The sequence below is a fragment of the Lycium barbarum genome, chromosome 2, assembly GCF_019175385.1.
Source record: "Lycium barbarum isolate Lr01 chromosome 2, ASM1917538v2, whole genome shotgun sequence".
Classification (NCBI taxonomy): domain Eukaryota; kingdom Viridiplantae; phylum Streptophyta; class Magnoliopsida; order Solanales; family Solanaceae; genus Lycium; species Lycium barbarum.
The window spans coordinates 13598342-13619577 of NC_083338.1; the positions used below are offsets into that span (position 1 = coordinate 13598342).

The 21236-nt window shown below is 36.1% G+C and overlaps 2 protein-coding genes across 3 annotated transcripts; both read right to left on the minus strand.

Moving 5' to 3' along the window:
• Window positions 1-2946: 2946 nt before the first annotated feature.
• LOC132626214 (uncharacterized) lies at window positions 2947-7593 on the minus strand. The gene is made up of 2 exons (XM_060341003.1): window positions 3255-7593; window positions 2947-3154 (listed from the first exon to the last, which is right to left on the minus strand). The coding sequence occupies exon 1, from the start codon at window positions 7075-7077 to the stop codon at window positions 5839-5841; it is 1239 nt and encodes a 412-aa protein (XP_060196986.1). The 5' UTR covers window positions 7078-7593; the 3' UTR covers window positions 2947-3154; window positions 3255-5838.
• A 1804-nt stretch (window positions 7594-9397) lies between these two features.
• On the minus strand, window positions 9398-19035 carry LOC132626215 (uncharacterized). 2 transcript variants are annotated; one of them, XR_009577203.1, is made up of 11 exons: window positions 18774-19035; window positions 16774-16946; window positions 16359-16517; window positions 15505-15654; window positions 14771-14914; window positions 13564-13720; window positions 13087-13259; window positions 12899-12954; window positions 11213-11315; window positions 9664-9836; window positions 9398-9532 (listed from the first exon to the last, which is right to left on the minus strand). XR_009577203.1 is itself a non-coding variant. In XM_060341004.1 (10 exons), exons 1-10 carry the CDS (start codon window positions 18985-18987, stop codon window positions 11023-11025), a joined length of 1419 nt encoding a protein of 472 aa, XP_060196987.1. In that variant the 5' UTR covers window positions 18988-19035; the 3' UTR covers window positions 10874-11022. The 2 variants fall into 2 exon arrangements, 1 of the variants encoding a protein (XP_060196987.1); XM_060341004.1 differs by lacking the exons at window positions 9398-9532; window positions 9664-9836 and adding an exon at window positions 10874-11112.
• Window positions 19036-21236: the final 2201 nt, after the last annotated feature.

Here is a 21236-nt window from a genome sequence, read left to right on the forward strand (position 1 = left end):
CACCTTTTGGTCTAAAAATACCCTTAAGGTTTGTTTTGGGCTCAAATATACCCCTCAAACTAACAAAGTTAAAGTTAACTCTTTTAAAAAGCCAAATGGCATTTTGTGATTGGACGCATATATTATTTAATTTAAAAATTAAAAAATATGAATAAAACTGTTTTTTTTTTTTTTTTTGCATTTTGTGAATTAATCAACGAAATATGTTTTTTTTTTTTGCATTTTGTGAATAAAAAAACGAAATAGGAAATTATAATTTTTTTTTGCATTTCGTGTATTGAAAAATGAAATAGGATAAAAAAATTAATTTTGTTCATATAAAAACAAAATTGGAAAATATATTTTGTCCAATTTTCCAATTTCGTTTTTATATGAACGAAAATAATTTTTTTTTATCCTATTTCGTTTTTTAATACACGAAATGCAAAAAAAAAATTATAATTTCCTATTTCATTTTTTTATTCACGAAATGCAAAAAAAAAACATATTTCGTTGATTAATTCACGAAATGCAAAAAAAAAAAAAAAACAGTTTCGTTCATATTTTTAAATTTTTTAGTTTTTAATTTTTAAGTTTCCACACAATTTTTTTTAAAAAAAATATGTAAATTACGGAATTTTATTATTGGTAATTTTTTTTTTAAATTACTGGAAATTTATTATTGGCAATTTTTTTTTTAAATTTAGATTTTTTTTTTAAATTACGGAATTTTATTATTGACCAATTACAAATTGCCATTTGGCTTTTTAAAAGAGTTAATTTTAACTTGTTAGTTTGAGGGGTATATTTGAGCCAAAAATAAACCTTAAGGGTATTTTTAGACCTAAAAGGTGGATAGAAGGGTATTTTTAGACCAAAAGGTGGAAGGAGGGTATTTATGAGCCTTTTTCAATAGTTCAGGGGTATTTTTGGACCTTTTCCGAAAATTTATTAATCAATGGACCAAGAATTCAACCCATCACCTCAAATGTCAACTTTTAAAAAGGTGAAGAGACCTTGACTTGATTGAATTTTTGTTTTGCATTTAAAAATTAATTGCTTAGATTTTCTCTGCACTAACTGACTGTACTAAAATATAGTTAATTAATACATGTATAAATAATAACGTAAGTATAAAATTTAAATAATAATATGTAAGATATGAAAATGTATTGCTATAAAATTAAGAAACAATTATTAATTGCACAAAAATGGTAGTATTACGCTGTACATGTGCAACATAATGATTCTTGGAAAATGACAACAAATTGATAAAATTCCTAAAATAAGGATAATCATCAATAAATTGTCGAAAAATGTAAAAAATGTATTTCGCGTTCTTTAACGAATCAGGGCCCCCCAAAACGTTAATTTTAAGCACGTCGAGCCAAAATTAGGTGTCAACACCCACCGCGATCGCGACTCATCCTGTCCTCTCTCATCGCGATCTCAATCCGTTCTACGCGATATTCCGATCAAAAATTTGTTGTCTCCCACATTTTGATCAAACACCCGAAATTCATCCGGAACCTCTCGGACACAAACCAAATATGTATTTCAGTCATAAAACGCGCTACAGATCTGCTTACACACTAGAAACACAAAGAATAAAATATATGACATATCAGAAGTTCCAAAGTAATATGATTCGGACTTGGAGGGATGGATTAATTAAATAACCATATCAATCAATTAGTTTGGGTCAATTATGTGGCGGTTTTCTCCATCCACTTAATAAAAAAAAAATTGTTCGTGAGAAAATGATCAAAATTGGCTTGTTACAAAGGAAAAAGGTCAAATTTTACTCTTGAACTACGTGAAATATAGTGCAAATTTGCATTTGAATTTTGAAGAACAAGATTATTCTTTCGGCAGTGGGACCACCGTCTTCTTTAACACTCAAAGCCTCTAACTGTTAGTACCATTAATCATATTCAATTGCACTACCGAGTTGAATTCCAGCAGGTGTCTAAACTCTATCAACATAACACCATCGTTCGTCCTTTAAGATCACCAATGGTGATGTTAGAGCTCCACATCGACCTCCTACTACGAAAGTAAGCCCATATACACAATATTCAACTCCTAAAATTTGCAGCAATAATGTGAAGGTGGTGTTAGGGTGATGCTATTCTGATAAAGTAAATTGATGACTGCAGAATTGATAAAAATGGGTGTTTGTCCTCTTTTTTGAGTCTTTAGGGGTGAAAAGTAGTGATGGGATAATGGTAGCCTTGTGTTCTTGAGAGTGAAATGAATTAATTATTATTGTGATGATCGATTTAGAGAGTCTAGGAATGATAGCTGGGAAACATGGTGATCAAATTTAAACTATTTCACAAAATTTAGGAGCAAAATTTTACCAATTTCACATTGTTTAAGGGTAAATCTAATCTTTTTGCGTGTTAAAGAGGCTCACATATTGGAAAAAATTCTATCCTTTATCAACATCAACAAATCTAACACATTTTTATAACAATAAGGGTGAATATGCTTCTACTATCAATGGATGACAAATTTAGATTATTATGCAAAATTTAAGGGCATATTTGAATCTTTTTTTTCTTTTTTTTTCTTGGAGAAGGATAAAATGTTCACCATTTATCAAAATGTTCACAATTTAGAACTTCTTTTTCCATTTGTAGTTTAGAACTTGTAATAAGAAATATATAATAGAGATTTATCCCAAGCGACAGCTTATGCTTCGCGTTACATATTTCATTTTACAAATTTTATTTTATGCTATTGTGAGTTCTATCCGAGATCTCTTGTTCATCACCCCATTTTGTCAAGTAGTATGATTTTTTCAAGTGAGACGTGATGACAAATTTAATTAAAATAATCAATGATCTATTAGATAGCTAACTTTTCAGTTGTTTAAATGATTCACTCAGACCTTTTTTTTTTTTTTTAACTGGTAAATTTAGATTCGCTCAGACGTTAAGCCTTGTTTATATGCACTTAATGGAGGTTTGAATCGGCCAAAAAGTTGAAAACACAATTACAAAGCAATTCTTATTTGTCTTTAACATTAAAACAGTTTTACACAGTGAGGTCACAAGATCACAGAAAAAAAGTCACAAGATCACAGAAAATTCATTCTGTTTGGAATATGGATGCCAGCTCTCTTTATAAGTTCAGCAAAGGCATGTTCGGCCATTGATAGAACATTTTCCTGTGCATAAAAAAAAAACCTATGTGAAACTCATTCAGAGAATGAAATTTAACCTAAAAAAGTAAATGATAAGTATCCACAAGAGGCTGTCATGCAATACCTCGTCTACGGTTGTGATTTTCTTATCTTTCATAATCCAACAGCCGTTGCACATAACAGAAACGATATTCTCAGTTCTCGTGCAATAAACGAGGCTGGAAATGTTGCAAGTCATTGAAAGAAACTGGTGTAACATTCTGGTGATCACTAAACATGAATAACTGAAACTACACTATATTAAATGAAACCAAGAAGAGAGAGCAAACATATATAATATTATCCACAGGTTGCTGAAAGCTTGGTTTAGCATTATAGAGACAATATACTCAATCTATGTAGTTCAACCATATTCCAAGGTTTTGCTACCTGAGCTACATAAACTAGAAAAAAAGACTGGGAAAATTGAAATACTGATGTTATTGTTACACAAAGGAAGTTAAGATCAGCCCTCAAAAGATGACATTGAAATAGAGTACGCAAGGGAAGTTATCCCTCAAAGAAAGCTAAAAAACGAAAATCAACGTAAGTTATGATTACAGTGTTTTAAAAGGCGGGCCGTTTTATATACGCCTCGACGAGGTGTAAGCCTCGAGGCACGGGGCGTAAGCCCCATGGGTATTTAATTTTTAGTATTTCTTAAAATAATATAATTACAATAAATATTTTTAAATAGGTAAAATTACATAAAAAAAATAAAAGAAAACTGTAAATAAATGAAAAATACATACATATATGTATGTATGTATGTATATGTGTGTGTGTGTGAGCGCGCGTGCGCGCGCTTGATCCTCACAAAAAAATGATCAAAGCAATCCATTATACACCGCTTATAACTTGCAATTATATATAACATAATTTTACAAGTATAAACAATACAACAACAACAACAACAACAACAACCCAGTGAAATCCCACATCGTAGGGTCTGGGGAGGGTAGAGTGTACGCAGACCTGACTCCTACCAAGGTAGGACGGTTGTTTCCGAAAGACCCCCGGCTCAATAAAAGCATAAAACGAAGTCAAATACGGTTAGATAAGGTTAAGAGATTCGGATAAGAGATTTAAAGCGATATGGAAATGAAATAATGCAAGCGACACAGATAATACAGGATAATCAGAGCACAGAAAATAACCGATAATAGCAGAAATCAGAGCAGATGACACAGGATAACCAAAGCACAGGAAATAACACATAGTAACAGATAATAGCAGAAATCGGAGCACAAGAAATTATATTGCAATAATGCGACTACTAATAAGAACGGATAACGAGACTATCTACTAGCCTTCTACCCTAATTTGGGTCCTCCAAACCCTCCTATCTAAGGTCATGTCCTCGGTAAGCTGTAATTGCGTCATGTCGTGTCTAATTACCTCTCCCCAATACTTCTTCGGCCTACCCCTACCTCGTCTGAAACCATCCATGGCCAACCTCTCACACCTCCGCACTGGGGCATCTGTATCTCTCCTCTTCACATGCCCAAACCATCTCAATCTCGCTTCTCGCATCTTGTCTTCCACCGAGGCCACCCCCACCTTATCCCGAATATCCTCATTCCTAATCCTGTCACTCCTGGTGTGGCCACACATCCATCTCAACATTCTCATCTCGGCAACTTTCATCTTTTGAACGTGAGAGATCTTAACTGGCCAACACTCCGCCCCATACAGCATAGTCGGTCTAACCACCACTTTGTAGAACTTGCCCTTAAGTTTTGGTGGCACCTTTTTGTCACATAGCACTCCGGAAGCAAGCCTCCATTTCATCCACCCTGCCCCAATACGATGTGTGACATCATCGTCAATCTCCCCGCTGCCTTGCACAATAGACCCAAGGTACTTGAAACTACTTTTCTTCTGGATGGCCTGGGTACCAAGCCTTACTTCCAAGTCAGTCTGCTGAGTTGCTTCACTGAACTTACACTCCAAGTACTCTGTCTTGGTCCTACTCAGCGTAAACCCTTTAGACTCCAGAGTATGTCTCCAACACTCCAGCTTAGCGTTAACTCCGCTACGAGTCTCGTTAATCAGGACTATGTCGTCCGCGAAAAGCATACACCATGGCACCTCACCTTGAATTTGCCGTGTCAATCCATCCATCACCAAGGAAAATAAAAACGGACTAAGAGCTAATCCTTGATGCAACCCCATCACAACTGGAAAGTGCTCTGAGTCTCCTCCTACTGTCCTCACCCTGGTTTTGGCTCCCTCATACATGTCCTTGATCACCCTAATGTACGCCACAGGTACACTTTTAGCCTCCAAGCATTTCCATAGGATCTGTCTTGGAACTTTGTCATAAGCCTTTTCTAGGTCGATGAATACCATGTGTAAGTCCCTCTTCCTCTCCCTATACTGCTCCACCAACCTTCTCATAAGATGGATGGCTTCTGTAGTTGAACGTCCCGGCATAAATCCGAACTGGTTTTCTGAAATAGACACACCTCTCCTCACCCTCATCTCCACCACCCTTTCCCACACTTTCATAGTATGGCTTAGCAGCTTGATACCTCTATAGTTGTTGCAACTCTGGATATCTCCCTTATTCTTGTATAGAGGGATCATTACACTCGCCCTCCATTCTTCGGGCATCAATGCCGTCTTAAAGATGACATTAAACAACCTAGTCAGCCACTCCAAGCCTTCTAGGGCCGCGCTCTTCCAAAATTCCCCCGGAATCTCATCAGGTCCGATTGCTCTTCCCCTGCGCATCCTACGAACAGCACCCTTAACCTCGTCAACCTTAATACTCCTGCAATAGCCAAAGTCGCGACGCCTTTCTGTTGTTCTAAATCACCCAACACAATGTCTCTGTCCCCTTCTTCATTCAAGAGTTTGGAGAAGTATGACTGCCATCTCCGTCTAATGACAGTTTCCTCTAGCAATACTTTGCCATGCTCGTCCTTGATGCATTTTACTTGATCCACATCACGTGCCTTTCTCTCCCTTGCCTTGGCTAGCCTGAACAATTTCTGTTCCCCTCCTTTCTCTTCTAGGTCAGCATACATGCGTTCAAAAGCTGCCGTTTTTGCCGTCGAAACCGCCAACTTCGCCTCCTTCCTCGCCATCTTATAAAGTTCTGTATTCGTCCACTTCTCCACCTCATCCTTGCTTTCTATCAACTTCGCATACGCCACCTTCTTTGCTTCTACCCTCCCTTGAACTTCTCCATTCCACCACCAGTCCCCTCGATGCTGACCACGACTACCTGTCGAGACCCCCAACACTTCCTTTGCTACGACCCTAATGCAATTAGCCGTCTTATCCCACATACTGGTCGCATCCCCACTACTATCCCAGGCCCCCATATCCTTCAATTTGTCTCCCATCTCCAGGGCACTAATAGTGGTCAAACTCCCCCATCTGATCCTAGGTCGGTCCTCCACGACCCTCTTCTTCCTCGTCATTTTGATCGCTAAATCCATCACCAAGAGCTTATGTCGGGTTGTAAGATATTCGCTCGGGATGACCTTACAATTCTTGCACAGACCTTTATCATCCTTCCTAAGGAGTAAAAAGTCAATTTGAGTCTTAGTCACCGAACTACGGAAGGTTACCAAGTGTTCCTCCTTCTTTGGGAAACTCGAATTGGCTATCACCAATCCAAAAGCTCTTGCAAAATCCAAAAGTGAGACTCCTCCTCCATTCCTGTCCCCGAAGCCAAAGCCTCCATGCACATCATCATAACCTCCCGAAATAGGTCCGATGTGTCCATTGAAATCACCTCCCACGAATAGCTTCTCAGTAGGCGGTATGCCTCCCACTAATTCGTCCAAATCCTCCCAAAAGCGCCTCTTCTCCTCGTCGCCTAAGCCCGTTTGCGGCGCATATACACTAATAATGTTCAAAGTGAGTCCTTCAACGACCACCTTAATCGACATCATCCTATCAGTGACTCTCCTAACCTCTACCACCTGATCCCTTAATTCACTATCTACTAAAATGCCCACCCCATTTCTATACTTCGACCTACCAGAGAACCACAACTTATACCCGTCTACCTCCTTAGCTTTAGGACCTACCCATTTGGTCTCTTGGATACAAGCTATATTAATCTTCCTCTTCTGAAGAATCTTAACTAGCTCTATGGACTTCCCCGTTAACGTTCCAATGTTCCAAGATCCTACTCTCAACCTAGACGCTCCTTCAACCCACTTACCCCTCCTAACCCTCGCCCCCGTCCCTGAACGAGAACATGACCCTAGTCTACCATCACTAAGTAAAGCCACGAAAATGAGTATGAACTAATAAACTATTCAAAAGTCTAAAGTTAGCAAAAAATGTAACTACAAGTGTATGGACAAATAATGAATATGGCAACCGGAGGTACCAACTCCAATTGAAATGAACCTGATTGCCGCAGGAAAACACTGTTCAACGTCCGAGTACTGTTCACTGTTCACTGACAAGTATAAACAATACAATGAAATAAAAGCTATTATAAAATGCAAAACAATTCTAACATTTTAACTTTCAAACACGGAAAAAAAACACAGTTTCTTAAAACACTATTACTATCATACTATTCATTTTATCTCCCTATAAGCAAATAATCAATAAAATTTATCAATATTACAATTAAAACATAACTTCTTCATGAACAAAAAATAAAATTATATGATAATTCTGAGACATAGGACTTATGACCAATGACAAGTAAAAATGTACAATTCCGCTATGTGTTTTTTTTTTTAAAATTAAGTGATATTCACCCTCACGACGTTCTCAAATAGTAAATATCCAATACTACGACTTGTTATATGAGTTACACCCAATCTTCTATTTCTATAGATGAAAAACTATTAAGTATCATTATTTTGTTAAACAATTATGAGGGTGAATGATTTTAATTAAGGAATTTTAAATATAATTTGTGTAAGAACTGTTAGGCGAGCCCTGGGCGTTGGGCGTTAGGCGTGTTTAGGGCGTACGGTTGAGCGCTTAGGGCGTAAGCCTCATAGGAACTAAGCCCCGCACGTTAGCCCCAAGACGTTTTGCCACTGCCCTGCCCCGTGGCGAGCCCCGGGGCGAGTCCTGACACTGCCTTTTAAAACAAGCCCAATCTATCGTAGTTCAACCATATTCCAGTTATTGCTAGCAGAACTACAACAACAACAACAACAACAACAACAACAACAACCCAGTGGAATCCCACACCGTGTGGGTCTGGGAGGGTAGAGTGTACAACTAAACTAAACTATAAATCAACTAAACTATAAATCAAAACTAAGAAAAAAGAGCTAAAATGTTATTGTAACACGAGGAAAGTTGTGAACCCTCAATAAGAAATTGAAGAAAAGATATTATTGTTACACAGGAGAAGTTCTGAACTATCAAATGAAAGTGAAGAAGTATCATTTCTAATATGGCCAAACTTTATTTCTGTAACAGTTTAAAAAACCTCAATTGCACATACCGAAGGAAGCTATGTAACCCCCTCCCCCAATTTCCCCAACAAGTAAGATAGACAATGAAAACGAAGGTGGAAGACAAAAACCTACTAAAATAGTGAACCCTGGATTCAAAGGAAGTAGTTCAAGAAACCTCGAGTTCATTCAATGGCAGTATGATTCTATCTGATTGTAAATACAAAAGGATATGTTTTGAAATGTCAGCCAATGACGTTACATCCTAAAGAAAATCAAATTACTATATACAACTACATATTACACACTGGAGACTTCTCACTGGTGCACTTCTGACATTTTTGAGCAATCTTTTTCAGCATTAGCAGCAAGATGTCTGTGCCTAGTAGTCTAAGGTGAAAAATACATAAAAAGATGAAAGTGTATGCACTGGCTAAGCTAGGTTGGTGGCACAACTTCACTTGAGAAAGAAGCCTGTACTTAAGGTACATTTGTGCTAAAGGCCCTCAAAAATTAGTATGAGTGGCAACTAAGAAACAGTGTCAAGCAATGTGAAGATGCAACACTAATTGATGAATTACATGATAATTGTTGAAGTGTGTGATCATCTCATCTAAAAGCTTAAGCTGTTAGAGAGAGAACACTTATATTTACTTAATTATATTCTCAACATGCCCCCTCATGTGTGGGCCTGATTCTTTTTTCATGGGCCAAGCACGTAAAAATTCTTTTTGATAACGGGTGGCATGAGATTCGATCCCAAAACCTCTACCTACTCTAATACATGTTGAAGTGTGTGACTATCTCATTTAAAAGCTTAAGCTGTTAGAGAGCACACTTTTATTTACTTAATTATATTCTCAACAATAATAATGTTAATCCACAGTGTGCTTATTCTCCATTATAATGATTCATACCAGTCATGAATTGGCATCATGGACCAAGAATAAGGATTGACCGCAACGATATCAGCCTGCAAAGTAGCTCACAATAAGTAACCTGTATGATGAGATCGGACAGCATGAAAATCTAATCACGCTCCCAGAATCAGGAGAAGAAGAAACTATAGCAGAAAAATAACACATAGGAATCAAGGTGTCTAACCTTCTTCCCAACCTCAAGTGAACCTATTTCCTTGTCCCAAAGTACAGACTTGGCACCATTTATTGTGGCCATTCTGAGGATTGTTTCAGCAGGCAAAGCTGTACGATCAGTGGTTCCTGTGGAAAATACTTCACGGCCTTTGTTGATCAAAGAGGCCAAGTACATCTCATCAACTGCACCAGAATAACAACAGAGCATCACAAGAAATGTAGTAGCTGAAGAGATAGATACCAGCGAGCATATTAATTTTGCTAATGAGAAGCAACATAAATGGATAATACAAGGATGCTGCGAAACTCATTCTTGGAAAGATGTGACATAGACCAAGAAGAATCATAAATTATTAACATTTCTAAACAATAATAGAAAGAAAATGAAAAGCAAACATAGAGATATGCTAATAACATAGGGAGCTTAGATAACTATAACATGGAAGTTGAACACTGCAGAAGTGATAAAAATGAGCGTTTGTCCTCTTTTTTGAGTCTTTAGGGGTGAAAAGTAGTGATGGGATAATGGTAGCCTCGTGTTCTTGAGAGTGAAATGAATTAATTATTATTGTGATGATCGATTTAGAGAGTCTAGGAATGATAGCTGGGAAACATGGTGGTCAAATTTAAACTATTTCACAAAATTTTACCAATTCACATAGTTTAAAGGTAAATCTAATCTTTTTGCGTGTTAAAGAGGCTCCCATATTGGAAAAAATCATATCCTTTATCAACATGAACAAATCTAACACATTTTTATAACAATAAGGGTGAATATGCTTCTACTATCAATGGATGACAAATTTAGATTATTATGCAAAATTTAGGGGCATATTTGAATCTTTTTTTTTTTTCTTTTTCTTGGAGAAGGATAAAATGTTCACCGTTTATCAAAATGTCACAATTTAGAACTTCTTTTTCCATTTGTAGTTTAGAACTTGTAATAAGAAATATATAATAGAGATTTATTCCAAGCGACAGCTTATGCTTCGCGTTACATATTTCATTTTACAAATTTTATTTTATGCTATTGTGAGTTCTATCCGAGATCTCTTGTTCATCACCCCATTTTGTCAAGTAGTATGATTTTTTCAAGTGAGACGTGATGACAAATTTAATTAAAATAATCAATGATCTATTAGATAGCTAACTTTTCAGTTGTTTAAATGATTCACTCAGACCTTTTTTTTTTTTAAAACTGGTAAATTCAGATTTACTCAGACGTTAAGCCTTGTTTATATGCACTTAATAGAGGTTTGAATCAGCCAGAAGGCTGAAAACACAATTACAAAGCAATTCTTATTTGTCTTAAACATTAAAACAGTTTTACACAGTGAGGTCACAAGATCACAGAAAAAAGGTCACAAGATCACAGAAAATTCATTCTGTTTGGTATATGGATGCCTGCTCTCTTTATAAGTTCAGCAGAGGCATGTTTGGCCATTGATAGAACATTTTCCTGTGCATAAAAAAAAAACCTATGTGAAACTCATTCAGAGAATGAAATTTAACCTAAAAAAGTAAATGATAAGTATCCACAAGAGGCTGTCATGCAATACCTCGTCTACGGTTGTGATTTTCTTATCTTTCATAATCCAACAGCCGTTGCACATAACAGAAACGATATTCTCAGTTCTCATGCAATAAACGAGGCTGGAAATGCTGCAAGTCATTGAAAGAAACTGGTGTAACATTCTGGTGATCACTAAACAGGAATAACTGAAACTACACTATATTAAATGAAACCAAGAAGAGAGAACAAACATATATAATATTATCCACAGGTTGCTGAAAGCTTGGTTTAGCATTATAGAGACAATATAGTCAATCTATGTAGTTCAACCATATTCCAAGGTTTTGCTACCTGAGCTACATAAACTAGAAAAAAAGACTGGGAAAATTGAAATACTGATGTTATTGTTACACAAAGGAAGTTAAGATCAGCCCTCAAAAGATGACATTGAAATAGAGTACACAAGGGAAGTTATCCCTCAAAGAAAGCTAAAAAACGAAAATCAACGAAAGGGTGAGCCCTTTTCCAAAGGTAATAGTTCAAGAGACCTCAATTTTATTTATACAAGGTAAGTTATGAAACAAGGAAGCCCAATTTATCGTAGTTCAACCATATTCCAGTTATTGCTAGCAGAACTACAACTAAACTATAAATCAAAACTAAGAAAAAAGAGCTAAAATGTTATTGTGACACGAGGAAAGTTGTGAACCCTCAATAAGAAATTGAAGAAAAGATATTATTGTTACACAGGAGAAGTTCTGAACTATCAAATGAAAGTGAAGAAGTATCATTTCTAATATGGCCAAACTTTCATTTCTGTAACAGTTTAAAAAACCCCAATTGCACATACCGAAGGAAGCTATGTAACCCCCTCCCCCAATTTCCCCAACAAGTAAGATAGACAACGAAAAAGAAAGTGGAAGACAAAAACCTACTAAAATAGTGAACCCTGGATTCAAAGGAAGTAGTTCAAGAAACCTCGAGTTCATTCAATGGCAGTATGATTCTATCTGATTGTAAATACAAAAGGATATGTTTTGAAATGTCAGCCAATGACGTGACATCCTAAAGAAAATCAAATTACTATATACAACTACATATTACACACTGGAGACTTCTCACTGGTGCACTTCTGACATTTTTGAGCAATCTTTTTCAGCATTAGCAGCAAGAAGTCTGTGCCTAGTAGTCTAAGGTGAAAATTACATAAAAAGATGAAAGTGTATGCACTGGCTAAGCTAGGTTGGTGGCACAACTTCACTTGAGAAAGAAGCCTGTACTTAAGGTACATTTGTGCTAAAGGCCCTCAAAAATTAGTATGAGTGGCAACTAAGAAACAGTGTCAAGCAATGTGAAGATGCAACACTAATTGATGAATTACATGATAATTGTTGAAGTGTGTGGCCATCTCATCTAAAAGCTGAAGCTGTTAGAGAGAGAACACTTATATTTACTTAATTATATTCTCAACATGCCCCCCCCCCCCCCCCCCCCCCATGTGTGGGCCTGATTCTTTTTTCATGGGTCAAGCATGTGAAAATTCTTTTTGATAATGGGTGGCATGAGATTCGATCCCAAAACCTCTACCTGCTCTAATACATGTTGAAGTGTGTGACTATCTCCTTTAAAAGCTTAAGCTGTTAGAGAGCACACTTTTATTTACTTAATTATATTCTCAACAATAATAATGTTAATCCACAGTGTGCTTATTCTCCATTATAATGATTCATACCAGTCATTAATTGGCATCATGGACCAAGAATAAGGATTGACCACAACGATATCAGCCTGCAAAGTAGCTCACAATAAGTAAACCTGTATGATGAGATCGGACAGCATGAAAATCTAATCACGCTCCCAGAATCAGGAGAAGAAGAAACTATAGCAGAAAAATAACACATAGGAATCAAGGTGTCTAACCTTCTTCCCAACCTCAAGTGAACCTATTTCCTTGTCCCAAAGTACAGACTTGGCACCATTTATTGTGGCCATTCTGAGGATTGTTTCAGCAGGCAAAGCTGTAGGATCAGTGGTTCCTGTGGAAAATACTTCACGGCCTTTGTTGATCAAAGAGGCCAGGTACATCTCATCAACTGCACCAGAATAACAACAGAGCATCACAAGAAATGTAGTAGCTGAAGAGATAGATACCAGCGAGCATATTAATTTTGCTAATGAGAAGCAAGATAAATGGATAATACAAGGATGCTGCGAAACTCATTCTTGGAAAGATGTGACATAGACCAAGAAGAATCATAAATTATTAACATTTCTAAACAATAATAGAAAGAAAATGAAAAGCAAACATAGAGATATGCTAATAACATAGGGAGCTTAGATAACTATAACATGGAAGTTGAACAATGCAAAATATCAAGAATCGCAACACATCAATACCAATGCTCATTCTATTGTTTGATGGTGCACCATCTGTTCCCAAGGATACGCAAACACCAGCATTGAGCATTTCCCTAATGGGGGCAAATCCAAGCATTCTCATTGCAGCAGCAGGACAGTGTGACACTTTGACTCCAGCCTCTGAGAGACAATCAATCTGACAGAACAGCAGTTACTTACAGAGACTTGAAAAGATGGCTTATTTTAAATCAAAAAACTAAACAAGATATTACTCCATCTGTCCCAATTTGTTTTGGACTCCTTCTTTTGGTCTGTCCTAAAAGATTGACATATTTCTGTACATGGAAACAGTTGATTTTAAGATTTTCATTTTATCTCTAACATGAATTCTTGTAGAGAAGAAAGAAATTCTTTGGTACAACGATATTTTTGGTACTTTATGCATATTTCTCTTATTTGTCAAAAGCCTTCCTTGTTCTCTTAACTCTGTGTCTACTCAAACAATACCAGACAAATTAGGAGATAGGGAGTACAGTATAACCCTCTCCCATTCATTAAAAAGTACTTCTAATATAGCATCACAAGAATGAGGTCATAGTTATAAATTATATTGCAAACAATGTAAAGATAGGCTATAAGTTGAGTTTAAAGATTCAAACTTTAAACAGACATAATTTTGCACTTGTTTGACCATTTACACGATATACTACAATATTTTGGTTCTTCTTAGAGATTTAGGAGTTGAAGTTGTCTTTAAGTGGTTTGGTCCAATAAAATTAGCTAAAATTGCCCCTTTTCATTTTAGTCTACATATCCCTGCAATTAGTTGAGAATTTCAAAGTTCTATTACGAATAAATCAACAGCATAATTGGACCTAAATTCAGCCATAGTACTTATGTGAATAGCAATTTCAAGATTTAGCCTTTATTTAAATCTTTGTTTTGTCTTGTTTTGGGAGGGAGGTCTTCTGGCTGCTCCCATATCGTAGATTCATGGGGCCAAACCGACCACCTGCCATGTATATCAGCTCATAGGATGGACAATATAAAAAATGAAGTAGCCAGGAAAAGGTTCTCCAATATTTAGATCCATTCAAATTGCTTCTTTTCTCTCTCTTTAGTTCCTTTTTCTCCTCTTGGTTTTAGCCAGCCATGCTACCAATACACAAACGTGAGCAAGATGCACAAATTTAGCTGGCCGAACTAGTTAAGAAAGCGAAATCTCAGAAGAACACAAGAGGATTACCTCTTTCTCATTGACCCAAACAGTATGTGCTGCCAGCAAATTGTTCTGCAGGAACTTGATCTTCTCAAGATATGTAACAGTTCCATGATCAACTCCTCGAGTTTCAACAATCAGTTGGTTTTCATAGGGTATCTCTGCAATATGCTGAATAGTTGAGACATTAAGACACCAGTAATGTTGATAAATCCTTTTAACACTTATTCCCCTTGCATAAATTCTTTTTCTTTTTCTCCTTTAAGGGGCAGCAGAACGGCAGAGCCTCGAGTTGAGGTTGACCTTAGAGAAATGCCTATTAATTAACTGTGACTGAATGCATCTTCTTTGATAGAAGAACATATTAATTTAGATTCACTGAATGCCAATAGGTTGGAAACGAAAAAAAAGAAGATCATCATTAATAACCATTACCAGACATCACAGTAGGGGCAAGCTAAACTCTGAAGCTAAAATTATTAAATCTTTATTATTATATCTATTGTTTGGGTAAACTCTTAAATCTCACTAGTAGCAGAGGACATGCGGGATCAGAAAAGCTGAACATATTCATCCAGTATACAGATTTCATTTTCTATTAACTGATGTAATGAAATTCGTAAAATGCTTAAACATAGTTAAGTCTGACGCGACTAAAGACTTCATTTTCTCTTTGTTTCATTGATATTTTGATAGGAACCTTGTTTACATAAAAAGCTATCTGCATTTTAGTTGAGAGAGAGAGAGATGGAGAGAGATACCATGTGAATCCCAGTTTCTAGTTCTTTTGCTGTGTCTCTCGTCTCAATAAGTAACTGCTCAGTTGAATTCATAATTTGCCGTATCCCAAGCCATACTTTGATACGTCCATCTGCTGTATTATGGTGTTTCATAAACAGATCCTTCTGCGACTGCACCCTTGAAATAACATTACATTCATAACTTTAAGCAACAACTTGCAGTTACACGGCTAGCATACAATTTTTCAAATTAGCACCTCTAAAATAACATTACCATGGAGAGTCTAAGCTCAACTGGCAGTTAAGGAGCTAATAAAAAAAATTCAAGCTAAGGGTGTGTTTGGTATGGTGGAAAACATTTTCTAAAAATGTTTTACAATTTTACATGATTGATTGGTCAAAATTTTTGGATAACATTTTTTCTCTAGGAAAAAAAAATTCCTTAAAAATGAAGAAATGACTTCCCTAGTGGAAGTTGGGATAACAAGTTCTACAAGTGGCATTCCACATTGACCGTCTCCTCTTCACCCTCCAACATATCCCAACCCCACCCCATAGCCCCCATCCCCACATCCCATAGTATGTGCCTAGATTATATACAAATGCTAATAATTTCTGCTTACATACCAAACACAAGAAAATAAATAAGAAACCTATTTATTTTCCAGGAAAACATTTTCCTTGGAGAACATCTTCCTTCATACTAAACACGCCCTAAATGACTTCAATACAAGAATAACAAAAGGAATCAATTCGAGGAATGCTGAAAGGAACAAAACATGCCTATTAAATGCTTGAAAACTTAACAAACACATTTCAAAAGTGAAATTCAAACAACTGAAGACCAAACAAGTGAGATAACATTCTTAGCCAACCTTAATACAATCTTCAGTAGTCTTAGCGGCCCATGAAGCTGGCAAACCTTCACCACAATCCATAATTGACTCGGTCAAACACGCACGCAAGCCTAATGCTTCAACTGCACTTGCCATTCCCGACACATGCTGACCTCCAGCTTCAGCAAAGCATGTAACCTGATTCCAACAACAAACAAAGATATACTTGTGAAACAAACATAAATACATGGGATTTAAGTTATATGCACTGATAATGTAAACTTCACACTCTCAATGTAATTAAACTGCTATAGCAGGTTACTTGCTAATTTTTTGCTTAGGGAATTACCTTCTAAGTCACTCAATTTTGTAAATATTGTTTACACACCAGTACATAGAACTTAAACTCAAACAATTTTATAGTTCAACCTAGTATGACTCCAATTGTACTTACACCAGAGTGAATAAGTTCGATTCCGCAGAGTAAAGTGGAAATGTAGGAATCTTCTTCAGTCATGTTGGACTCGTAAGGCCAAATACGATCATGTAACCATGTTAACAAATCCACATCATCAGCTATTCCTCTCGCTAATTGCTGAGACGTGTGAACATGTGTGTTTATGAACCCTAAACGAAAAAATTCATAAGTACCAAGCACTGTAATACAGTGAGCTATGTTATGTGTAACATTCATATCAAAATTAAACATTCCAAATTCGCACAGGCTGACAGTGGCCAGCGCACTTTTTAACCAGGGTTCCACTCTGACTGTATCTATAATTGGAAATTTTCAAAATATACTCACTCTGTCCCAAAATCTATCTCTCACTCTCTCTCTTTGCAAAATAAGGACATCTGATCAGCTCATGCTGTTATGCAGACTAATTCACAAGGTACTTGCTAGCTATGTTGCACGGACTCTCCGACAATGTTGTCTGGTGCATATCGGATCCTCCAAAAATGGTCCAAAATAGTGCATTTTTGAGGATCCGACACAGGTGCGATAATATGTTTGGAGAGTCTTAGCAACATAACTTGCTAGTCTGTCCACCGACGTTCAGACGGATGGAACAAACTAACTAATTTCGTACTCCCTCCGTCCCGAAATACTTTTCATCCTTACTAAAAATACTTGTCGTTTTATTTAACCAAGATAAAACTAAGTAGCTTATTCCCATTTTACCCTTGTATTAATTAGCAATTTAAGAAGTTCTTATCATTGATGGAGTAAATATTTATTGAGGAGAGATTACATGATGGACTATGTTAAGAGGATAAAATAGTCAAAATTCTACCCTTTTAAATGTTTCTTAAGGAGCGTGTAAATAAAAAATGCCACAAGTATTTTGGGACTGAGGGAGTACACGATTTTGACATCATTTTACAAATTTTTTGAAATAATATATAAAAAGTGCTGCAAATCACAATTTCTCATCTACAAGATATTTAAGAACTGTTCAAACAAATGTTAGACAAAAAAAAGAGTTTCACTCTGAATAGTACTAGTATCATATTGACATATTACTCCCTCCATGTCAATTTAAGTGTCTTAGTTTGACTAGACACGGAATTTAAGAAATAAAAAGACTTTGGAATCTTGTGGTGTTAAACTTGCCACGTAGAATGATGGAACTAAAAATTTACTAAATATAATAAAAAGAGACACTCTTTTGGGACAGAGGAAAAAGAAAAGAAGACACTTAAATTGTGACAAAGGGAGTAACTGCTTTTTTTAATAAAAAAAAACATTTGGCTTCTCAAAAGCTCGGCCAAACAAGCTATTAGACTAATAAAAAAAAGGGAAAAGGGTCAAAAATGTCCCTAGGGCTAAAAATATTCTCCGAACCAATTTTGGATAAAAAATATCCCTTCCGTCATTGAATTTTTCAAATACACCCCTGTCTTAACGAAAATCCGTAATATAACCCGATTTTATTTTTAAACCCGCTCTATTTAAAATCGATCCAACTACATAATAAACCCATATGCTTCCAACTTGTTCTCGAGTCCGGCATCTGGAGCCACTATGCACAGGAGCGGTCAACCGATATCCGTTTTTCATTTAGTTTGATCGGTTTTAAATGGAGCGGTTTTAAAATAAAATCGGGTTATGTTGTGAATTTCCGTTAAGACAGGATATATTTGAAAGCATTAATGAAGAAAGAGTTATTTTTAACCCAAAATTAATTCAAAGATATTTTTAGCCATTTTCTCAAAGTAGAGTGGCATTTTTGACCCTTTTCCCTGAAAACATAAAAAACCTAACATTTTCGACTCTAAAAAGTATTGCAACTCACAGGTTCCTATTTTACAAAATATTTAAGACACGTTTGGAGTAAAATGTAACAGAAGAAAAAAGAAGTTTTACTCTAGTACTGGTATGTGAAGTGTCTATATTTAATTGTTCATAGTAACTATTATCAAAGAGTAATTCAGTGGGAAAAAAAAAAGGACCAGGGAGAAGAATTTGTCCACGTAGGTCAAGAACTTCAGGTGAGAGAGCAGAAAATCTGGGGAGAATTTCGATTGATTTGCCGATGGCTATAATTGAGTCGTTTTGGATAACAATTGCACCGTCTCGATAAACACGAGTTTGAGAATCCATCGTTATAATCATAGCATTGTGGAGTATTAGAATTGAGTTAGTATTTGGCTTTGTTGCTTCCATTATTTTGATCCAATTCTAGTGCTGAAAAGTTAGTGTAGAAGTCAATGAGCTGTTTATACGGGTTAGCAATAAGGGTGTGTTTGGCAGGAAGAAAAATGTTCTTTATGGAAAATATTTTTTAGTGTTTTTTTTTTTTTTAGTAAATAAGCAAAACAAATACTATTTAAAATTTTTGCATACAATTTGGAAAATACTATTAGGGTTGATATATGGTAGGGCATAGAAGGGTAGATACAGAATTATCATATCCAAATCAAAAAAATTGATACTGTGATTTTGCTATTATGGTAGTATTTGATATGATATTTGGTATGCAGTTTAAACTTTTTTGGTGTTCCGTACAATATTTGATATATATAAAAAGAAATACTAAGGGTGTATTCGGTATGGAGGAAAACATTTTTTTCAATTTTCTTATGTTCATTTGGTCAAAAAATTTGGAAAATATTTCTTTTTTAGAAAATAAATCCCCTAAAAATGAAGAAAATAACTTTCCTAATAAAAGTTGGGAAAACAAGTCCACAATCCATTCCACCAACCACCCAGCCAACCCCAACCACTCCCACCACCCCACCCCCCCTAAAAAAATTAATTTTGTTTTGAAAAAAGAGTTTTGATTTTTTGCACCACCCACCCCCCAACTACCAAACCCCAACCACTTCCGCAACCATGCACCACCCCGCACCCTACCCCCACGCCGCACCCCCTACCACTGCCCCACCCCCACCACCACCCCTAATTTTTTGTTTTCTTAAAAAAAAAAAAAATCTTTGGGTTTCTACACCACCACATCCCCCCCTCCCTCCACCCCGCACCCTGCCCCCACGCACACCCAATTTTTTTTCTTTTTTCTTAAAAAAAGTTTTAAAAGTTTTTTTTTTCACCCCACCCACCCCCACGACCACCCCCTCCAAAAAAAATTTTTATTAAAAGTTTTGAAAAGTTTTCTTTTTTTGACTCTCTACACCCACCCCCCGCACTCACGCCCTCCCGAATTTTCTACTTCCCATTTAATTTTACCTTTATTAAAAAATTATAAAAATTGAAAGTTTGTGTGGTTATTGGAGGGGTGGGTGGTGTAAAAATCCGAAAAAAGTAACTTTTAAAAATTTTATGGGGAGGGGGGGAGGGTGTCCGCACGGGTGTGGGGGGGGGGGGGTGTGGTGGTTTAGAAAATCTAGAAAATTTAAATTTAAAACTTCAAAAAAAAATTAGAAGGGGGTGGGTGTGGTATGGGTCCACGCGGGGGGAGGGATGTGGTGGTTTAGAAAATCCAGGAAAAAATTAGAAACTTCAAAAAAAAAAAAGGGGTGGGGGCGTGGGGGTGGGGGTGGGTATTTTCCTGAAAATGTTTTCTACCAACCAAACGAACATGAGAAAATATGTAAGAAATTCACTTATTTTCCGCTACTCAAACGAACATGAGAAAATAAGTAGAAATTCACTTATTTTCCAAGAACACATTTTCCTCCATACCGAACAAACCCTAAATACTGTACTGAAGTACTCCCTCCGAATCAAAATAATTGTCCGCTTAGTCTTTATTTTTTGGTTCAAAAAGAGGGATCACTTAATCTTTATTTTTTGGTTAAAAAAGAGTAACCACTTAGCAATCAAGAAAGAATTAATCTTACTTTTCCATATTTGTCCTTATCAAGTGTTGAGTAACTAAATTTCAATACTTATTTAATTAGGGACATTCTAGTCAAATGATTTATTTTTGCCTAGGAATTCGTATTTTCTTAATGAACGTACAAATTACTAAAACGAACACTCTTTTTGATCAGAATGGAGTATATAGTTACATATACAATTCATATATATTAGTATTATAATAACACTAACAAATATTAAAATAATGGAAAAAAGAGAATTTGTCCATGGAGGTTAATATAACTTCATGAGAAAATTTGGGGAGAATTTCGAGGGTATGATTGAGTCGTTTTGGATAACAATTGCGCCGTTTTGGTAAACGCGGGTTTGAGAATCCATGGCTACGATCATAGCATTGTAGAGTATTAGAATTGAGCCATTATTCCACTTTGTTGCTTCAATTATTCATTTTTTGCGCGGATTGCCCATCTTTTGGGGTGGTTTTAATTTTTGTCCCTCAAATTGGTGTCTTTAATATTTATCCTTCGCTTAATATTCAGGGGTTCTAGGTTCGAATTCGGGCTCAGTGAAAAAAAAATCGTAAAGCATAAATTGAGATTCGCAGGGCAGAAGTTGGGATTCACAATGCCTTAAGG

What these genes read in the sequence shown, in the direction of transcription:
- LOC132626214 (XM_060341003.1), bottom strand. Translation starts at nt 7,077, where the DNA reads ATGATGTCGATTAAGGTGGTCGTTGAAGGACTCACTTTGAACATTATT.
- LOC132626215 (XM_060341004.1), bottom strand. Translation starts at nt 18,987, where the DNA reads ATGGAAGCAACAAAGCCAAATACTAACTCAATTCTAATACTCCACAAT. An exon ending in TGGACAAATTCTTCTCCCTG is followed by an intron (nt 16,947 to 18,773) that starts GTCCTTTTTTTT and finishes TTTTTCGTTTAG; the next exon opens with GGTTCATAAACACACATGTT. An exon ending in AAATCACAACCGTAGACGAG is followed by an intron (nt 11,113 to 11,212) that starts GTATTGCATGAC and finishes TTTTATGCACAG; the next exon opens with GAAAATGTTCTATCAATGGC.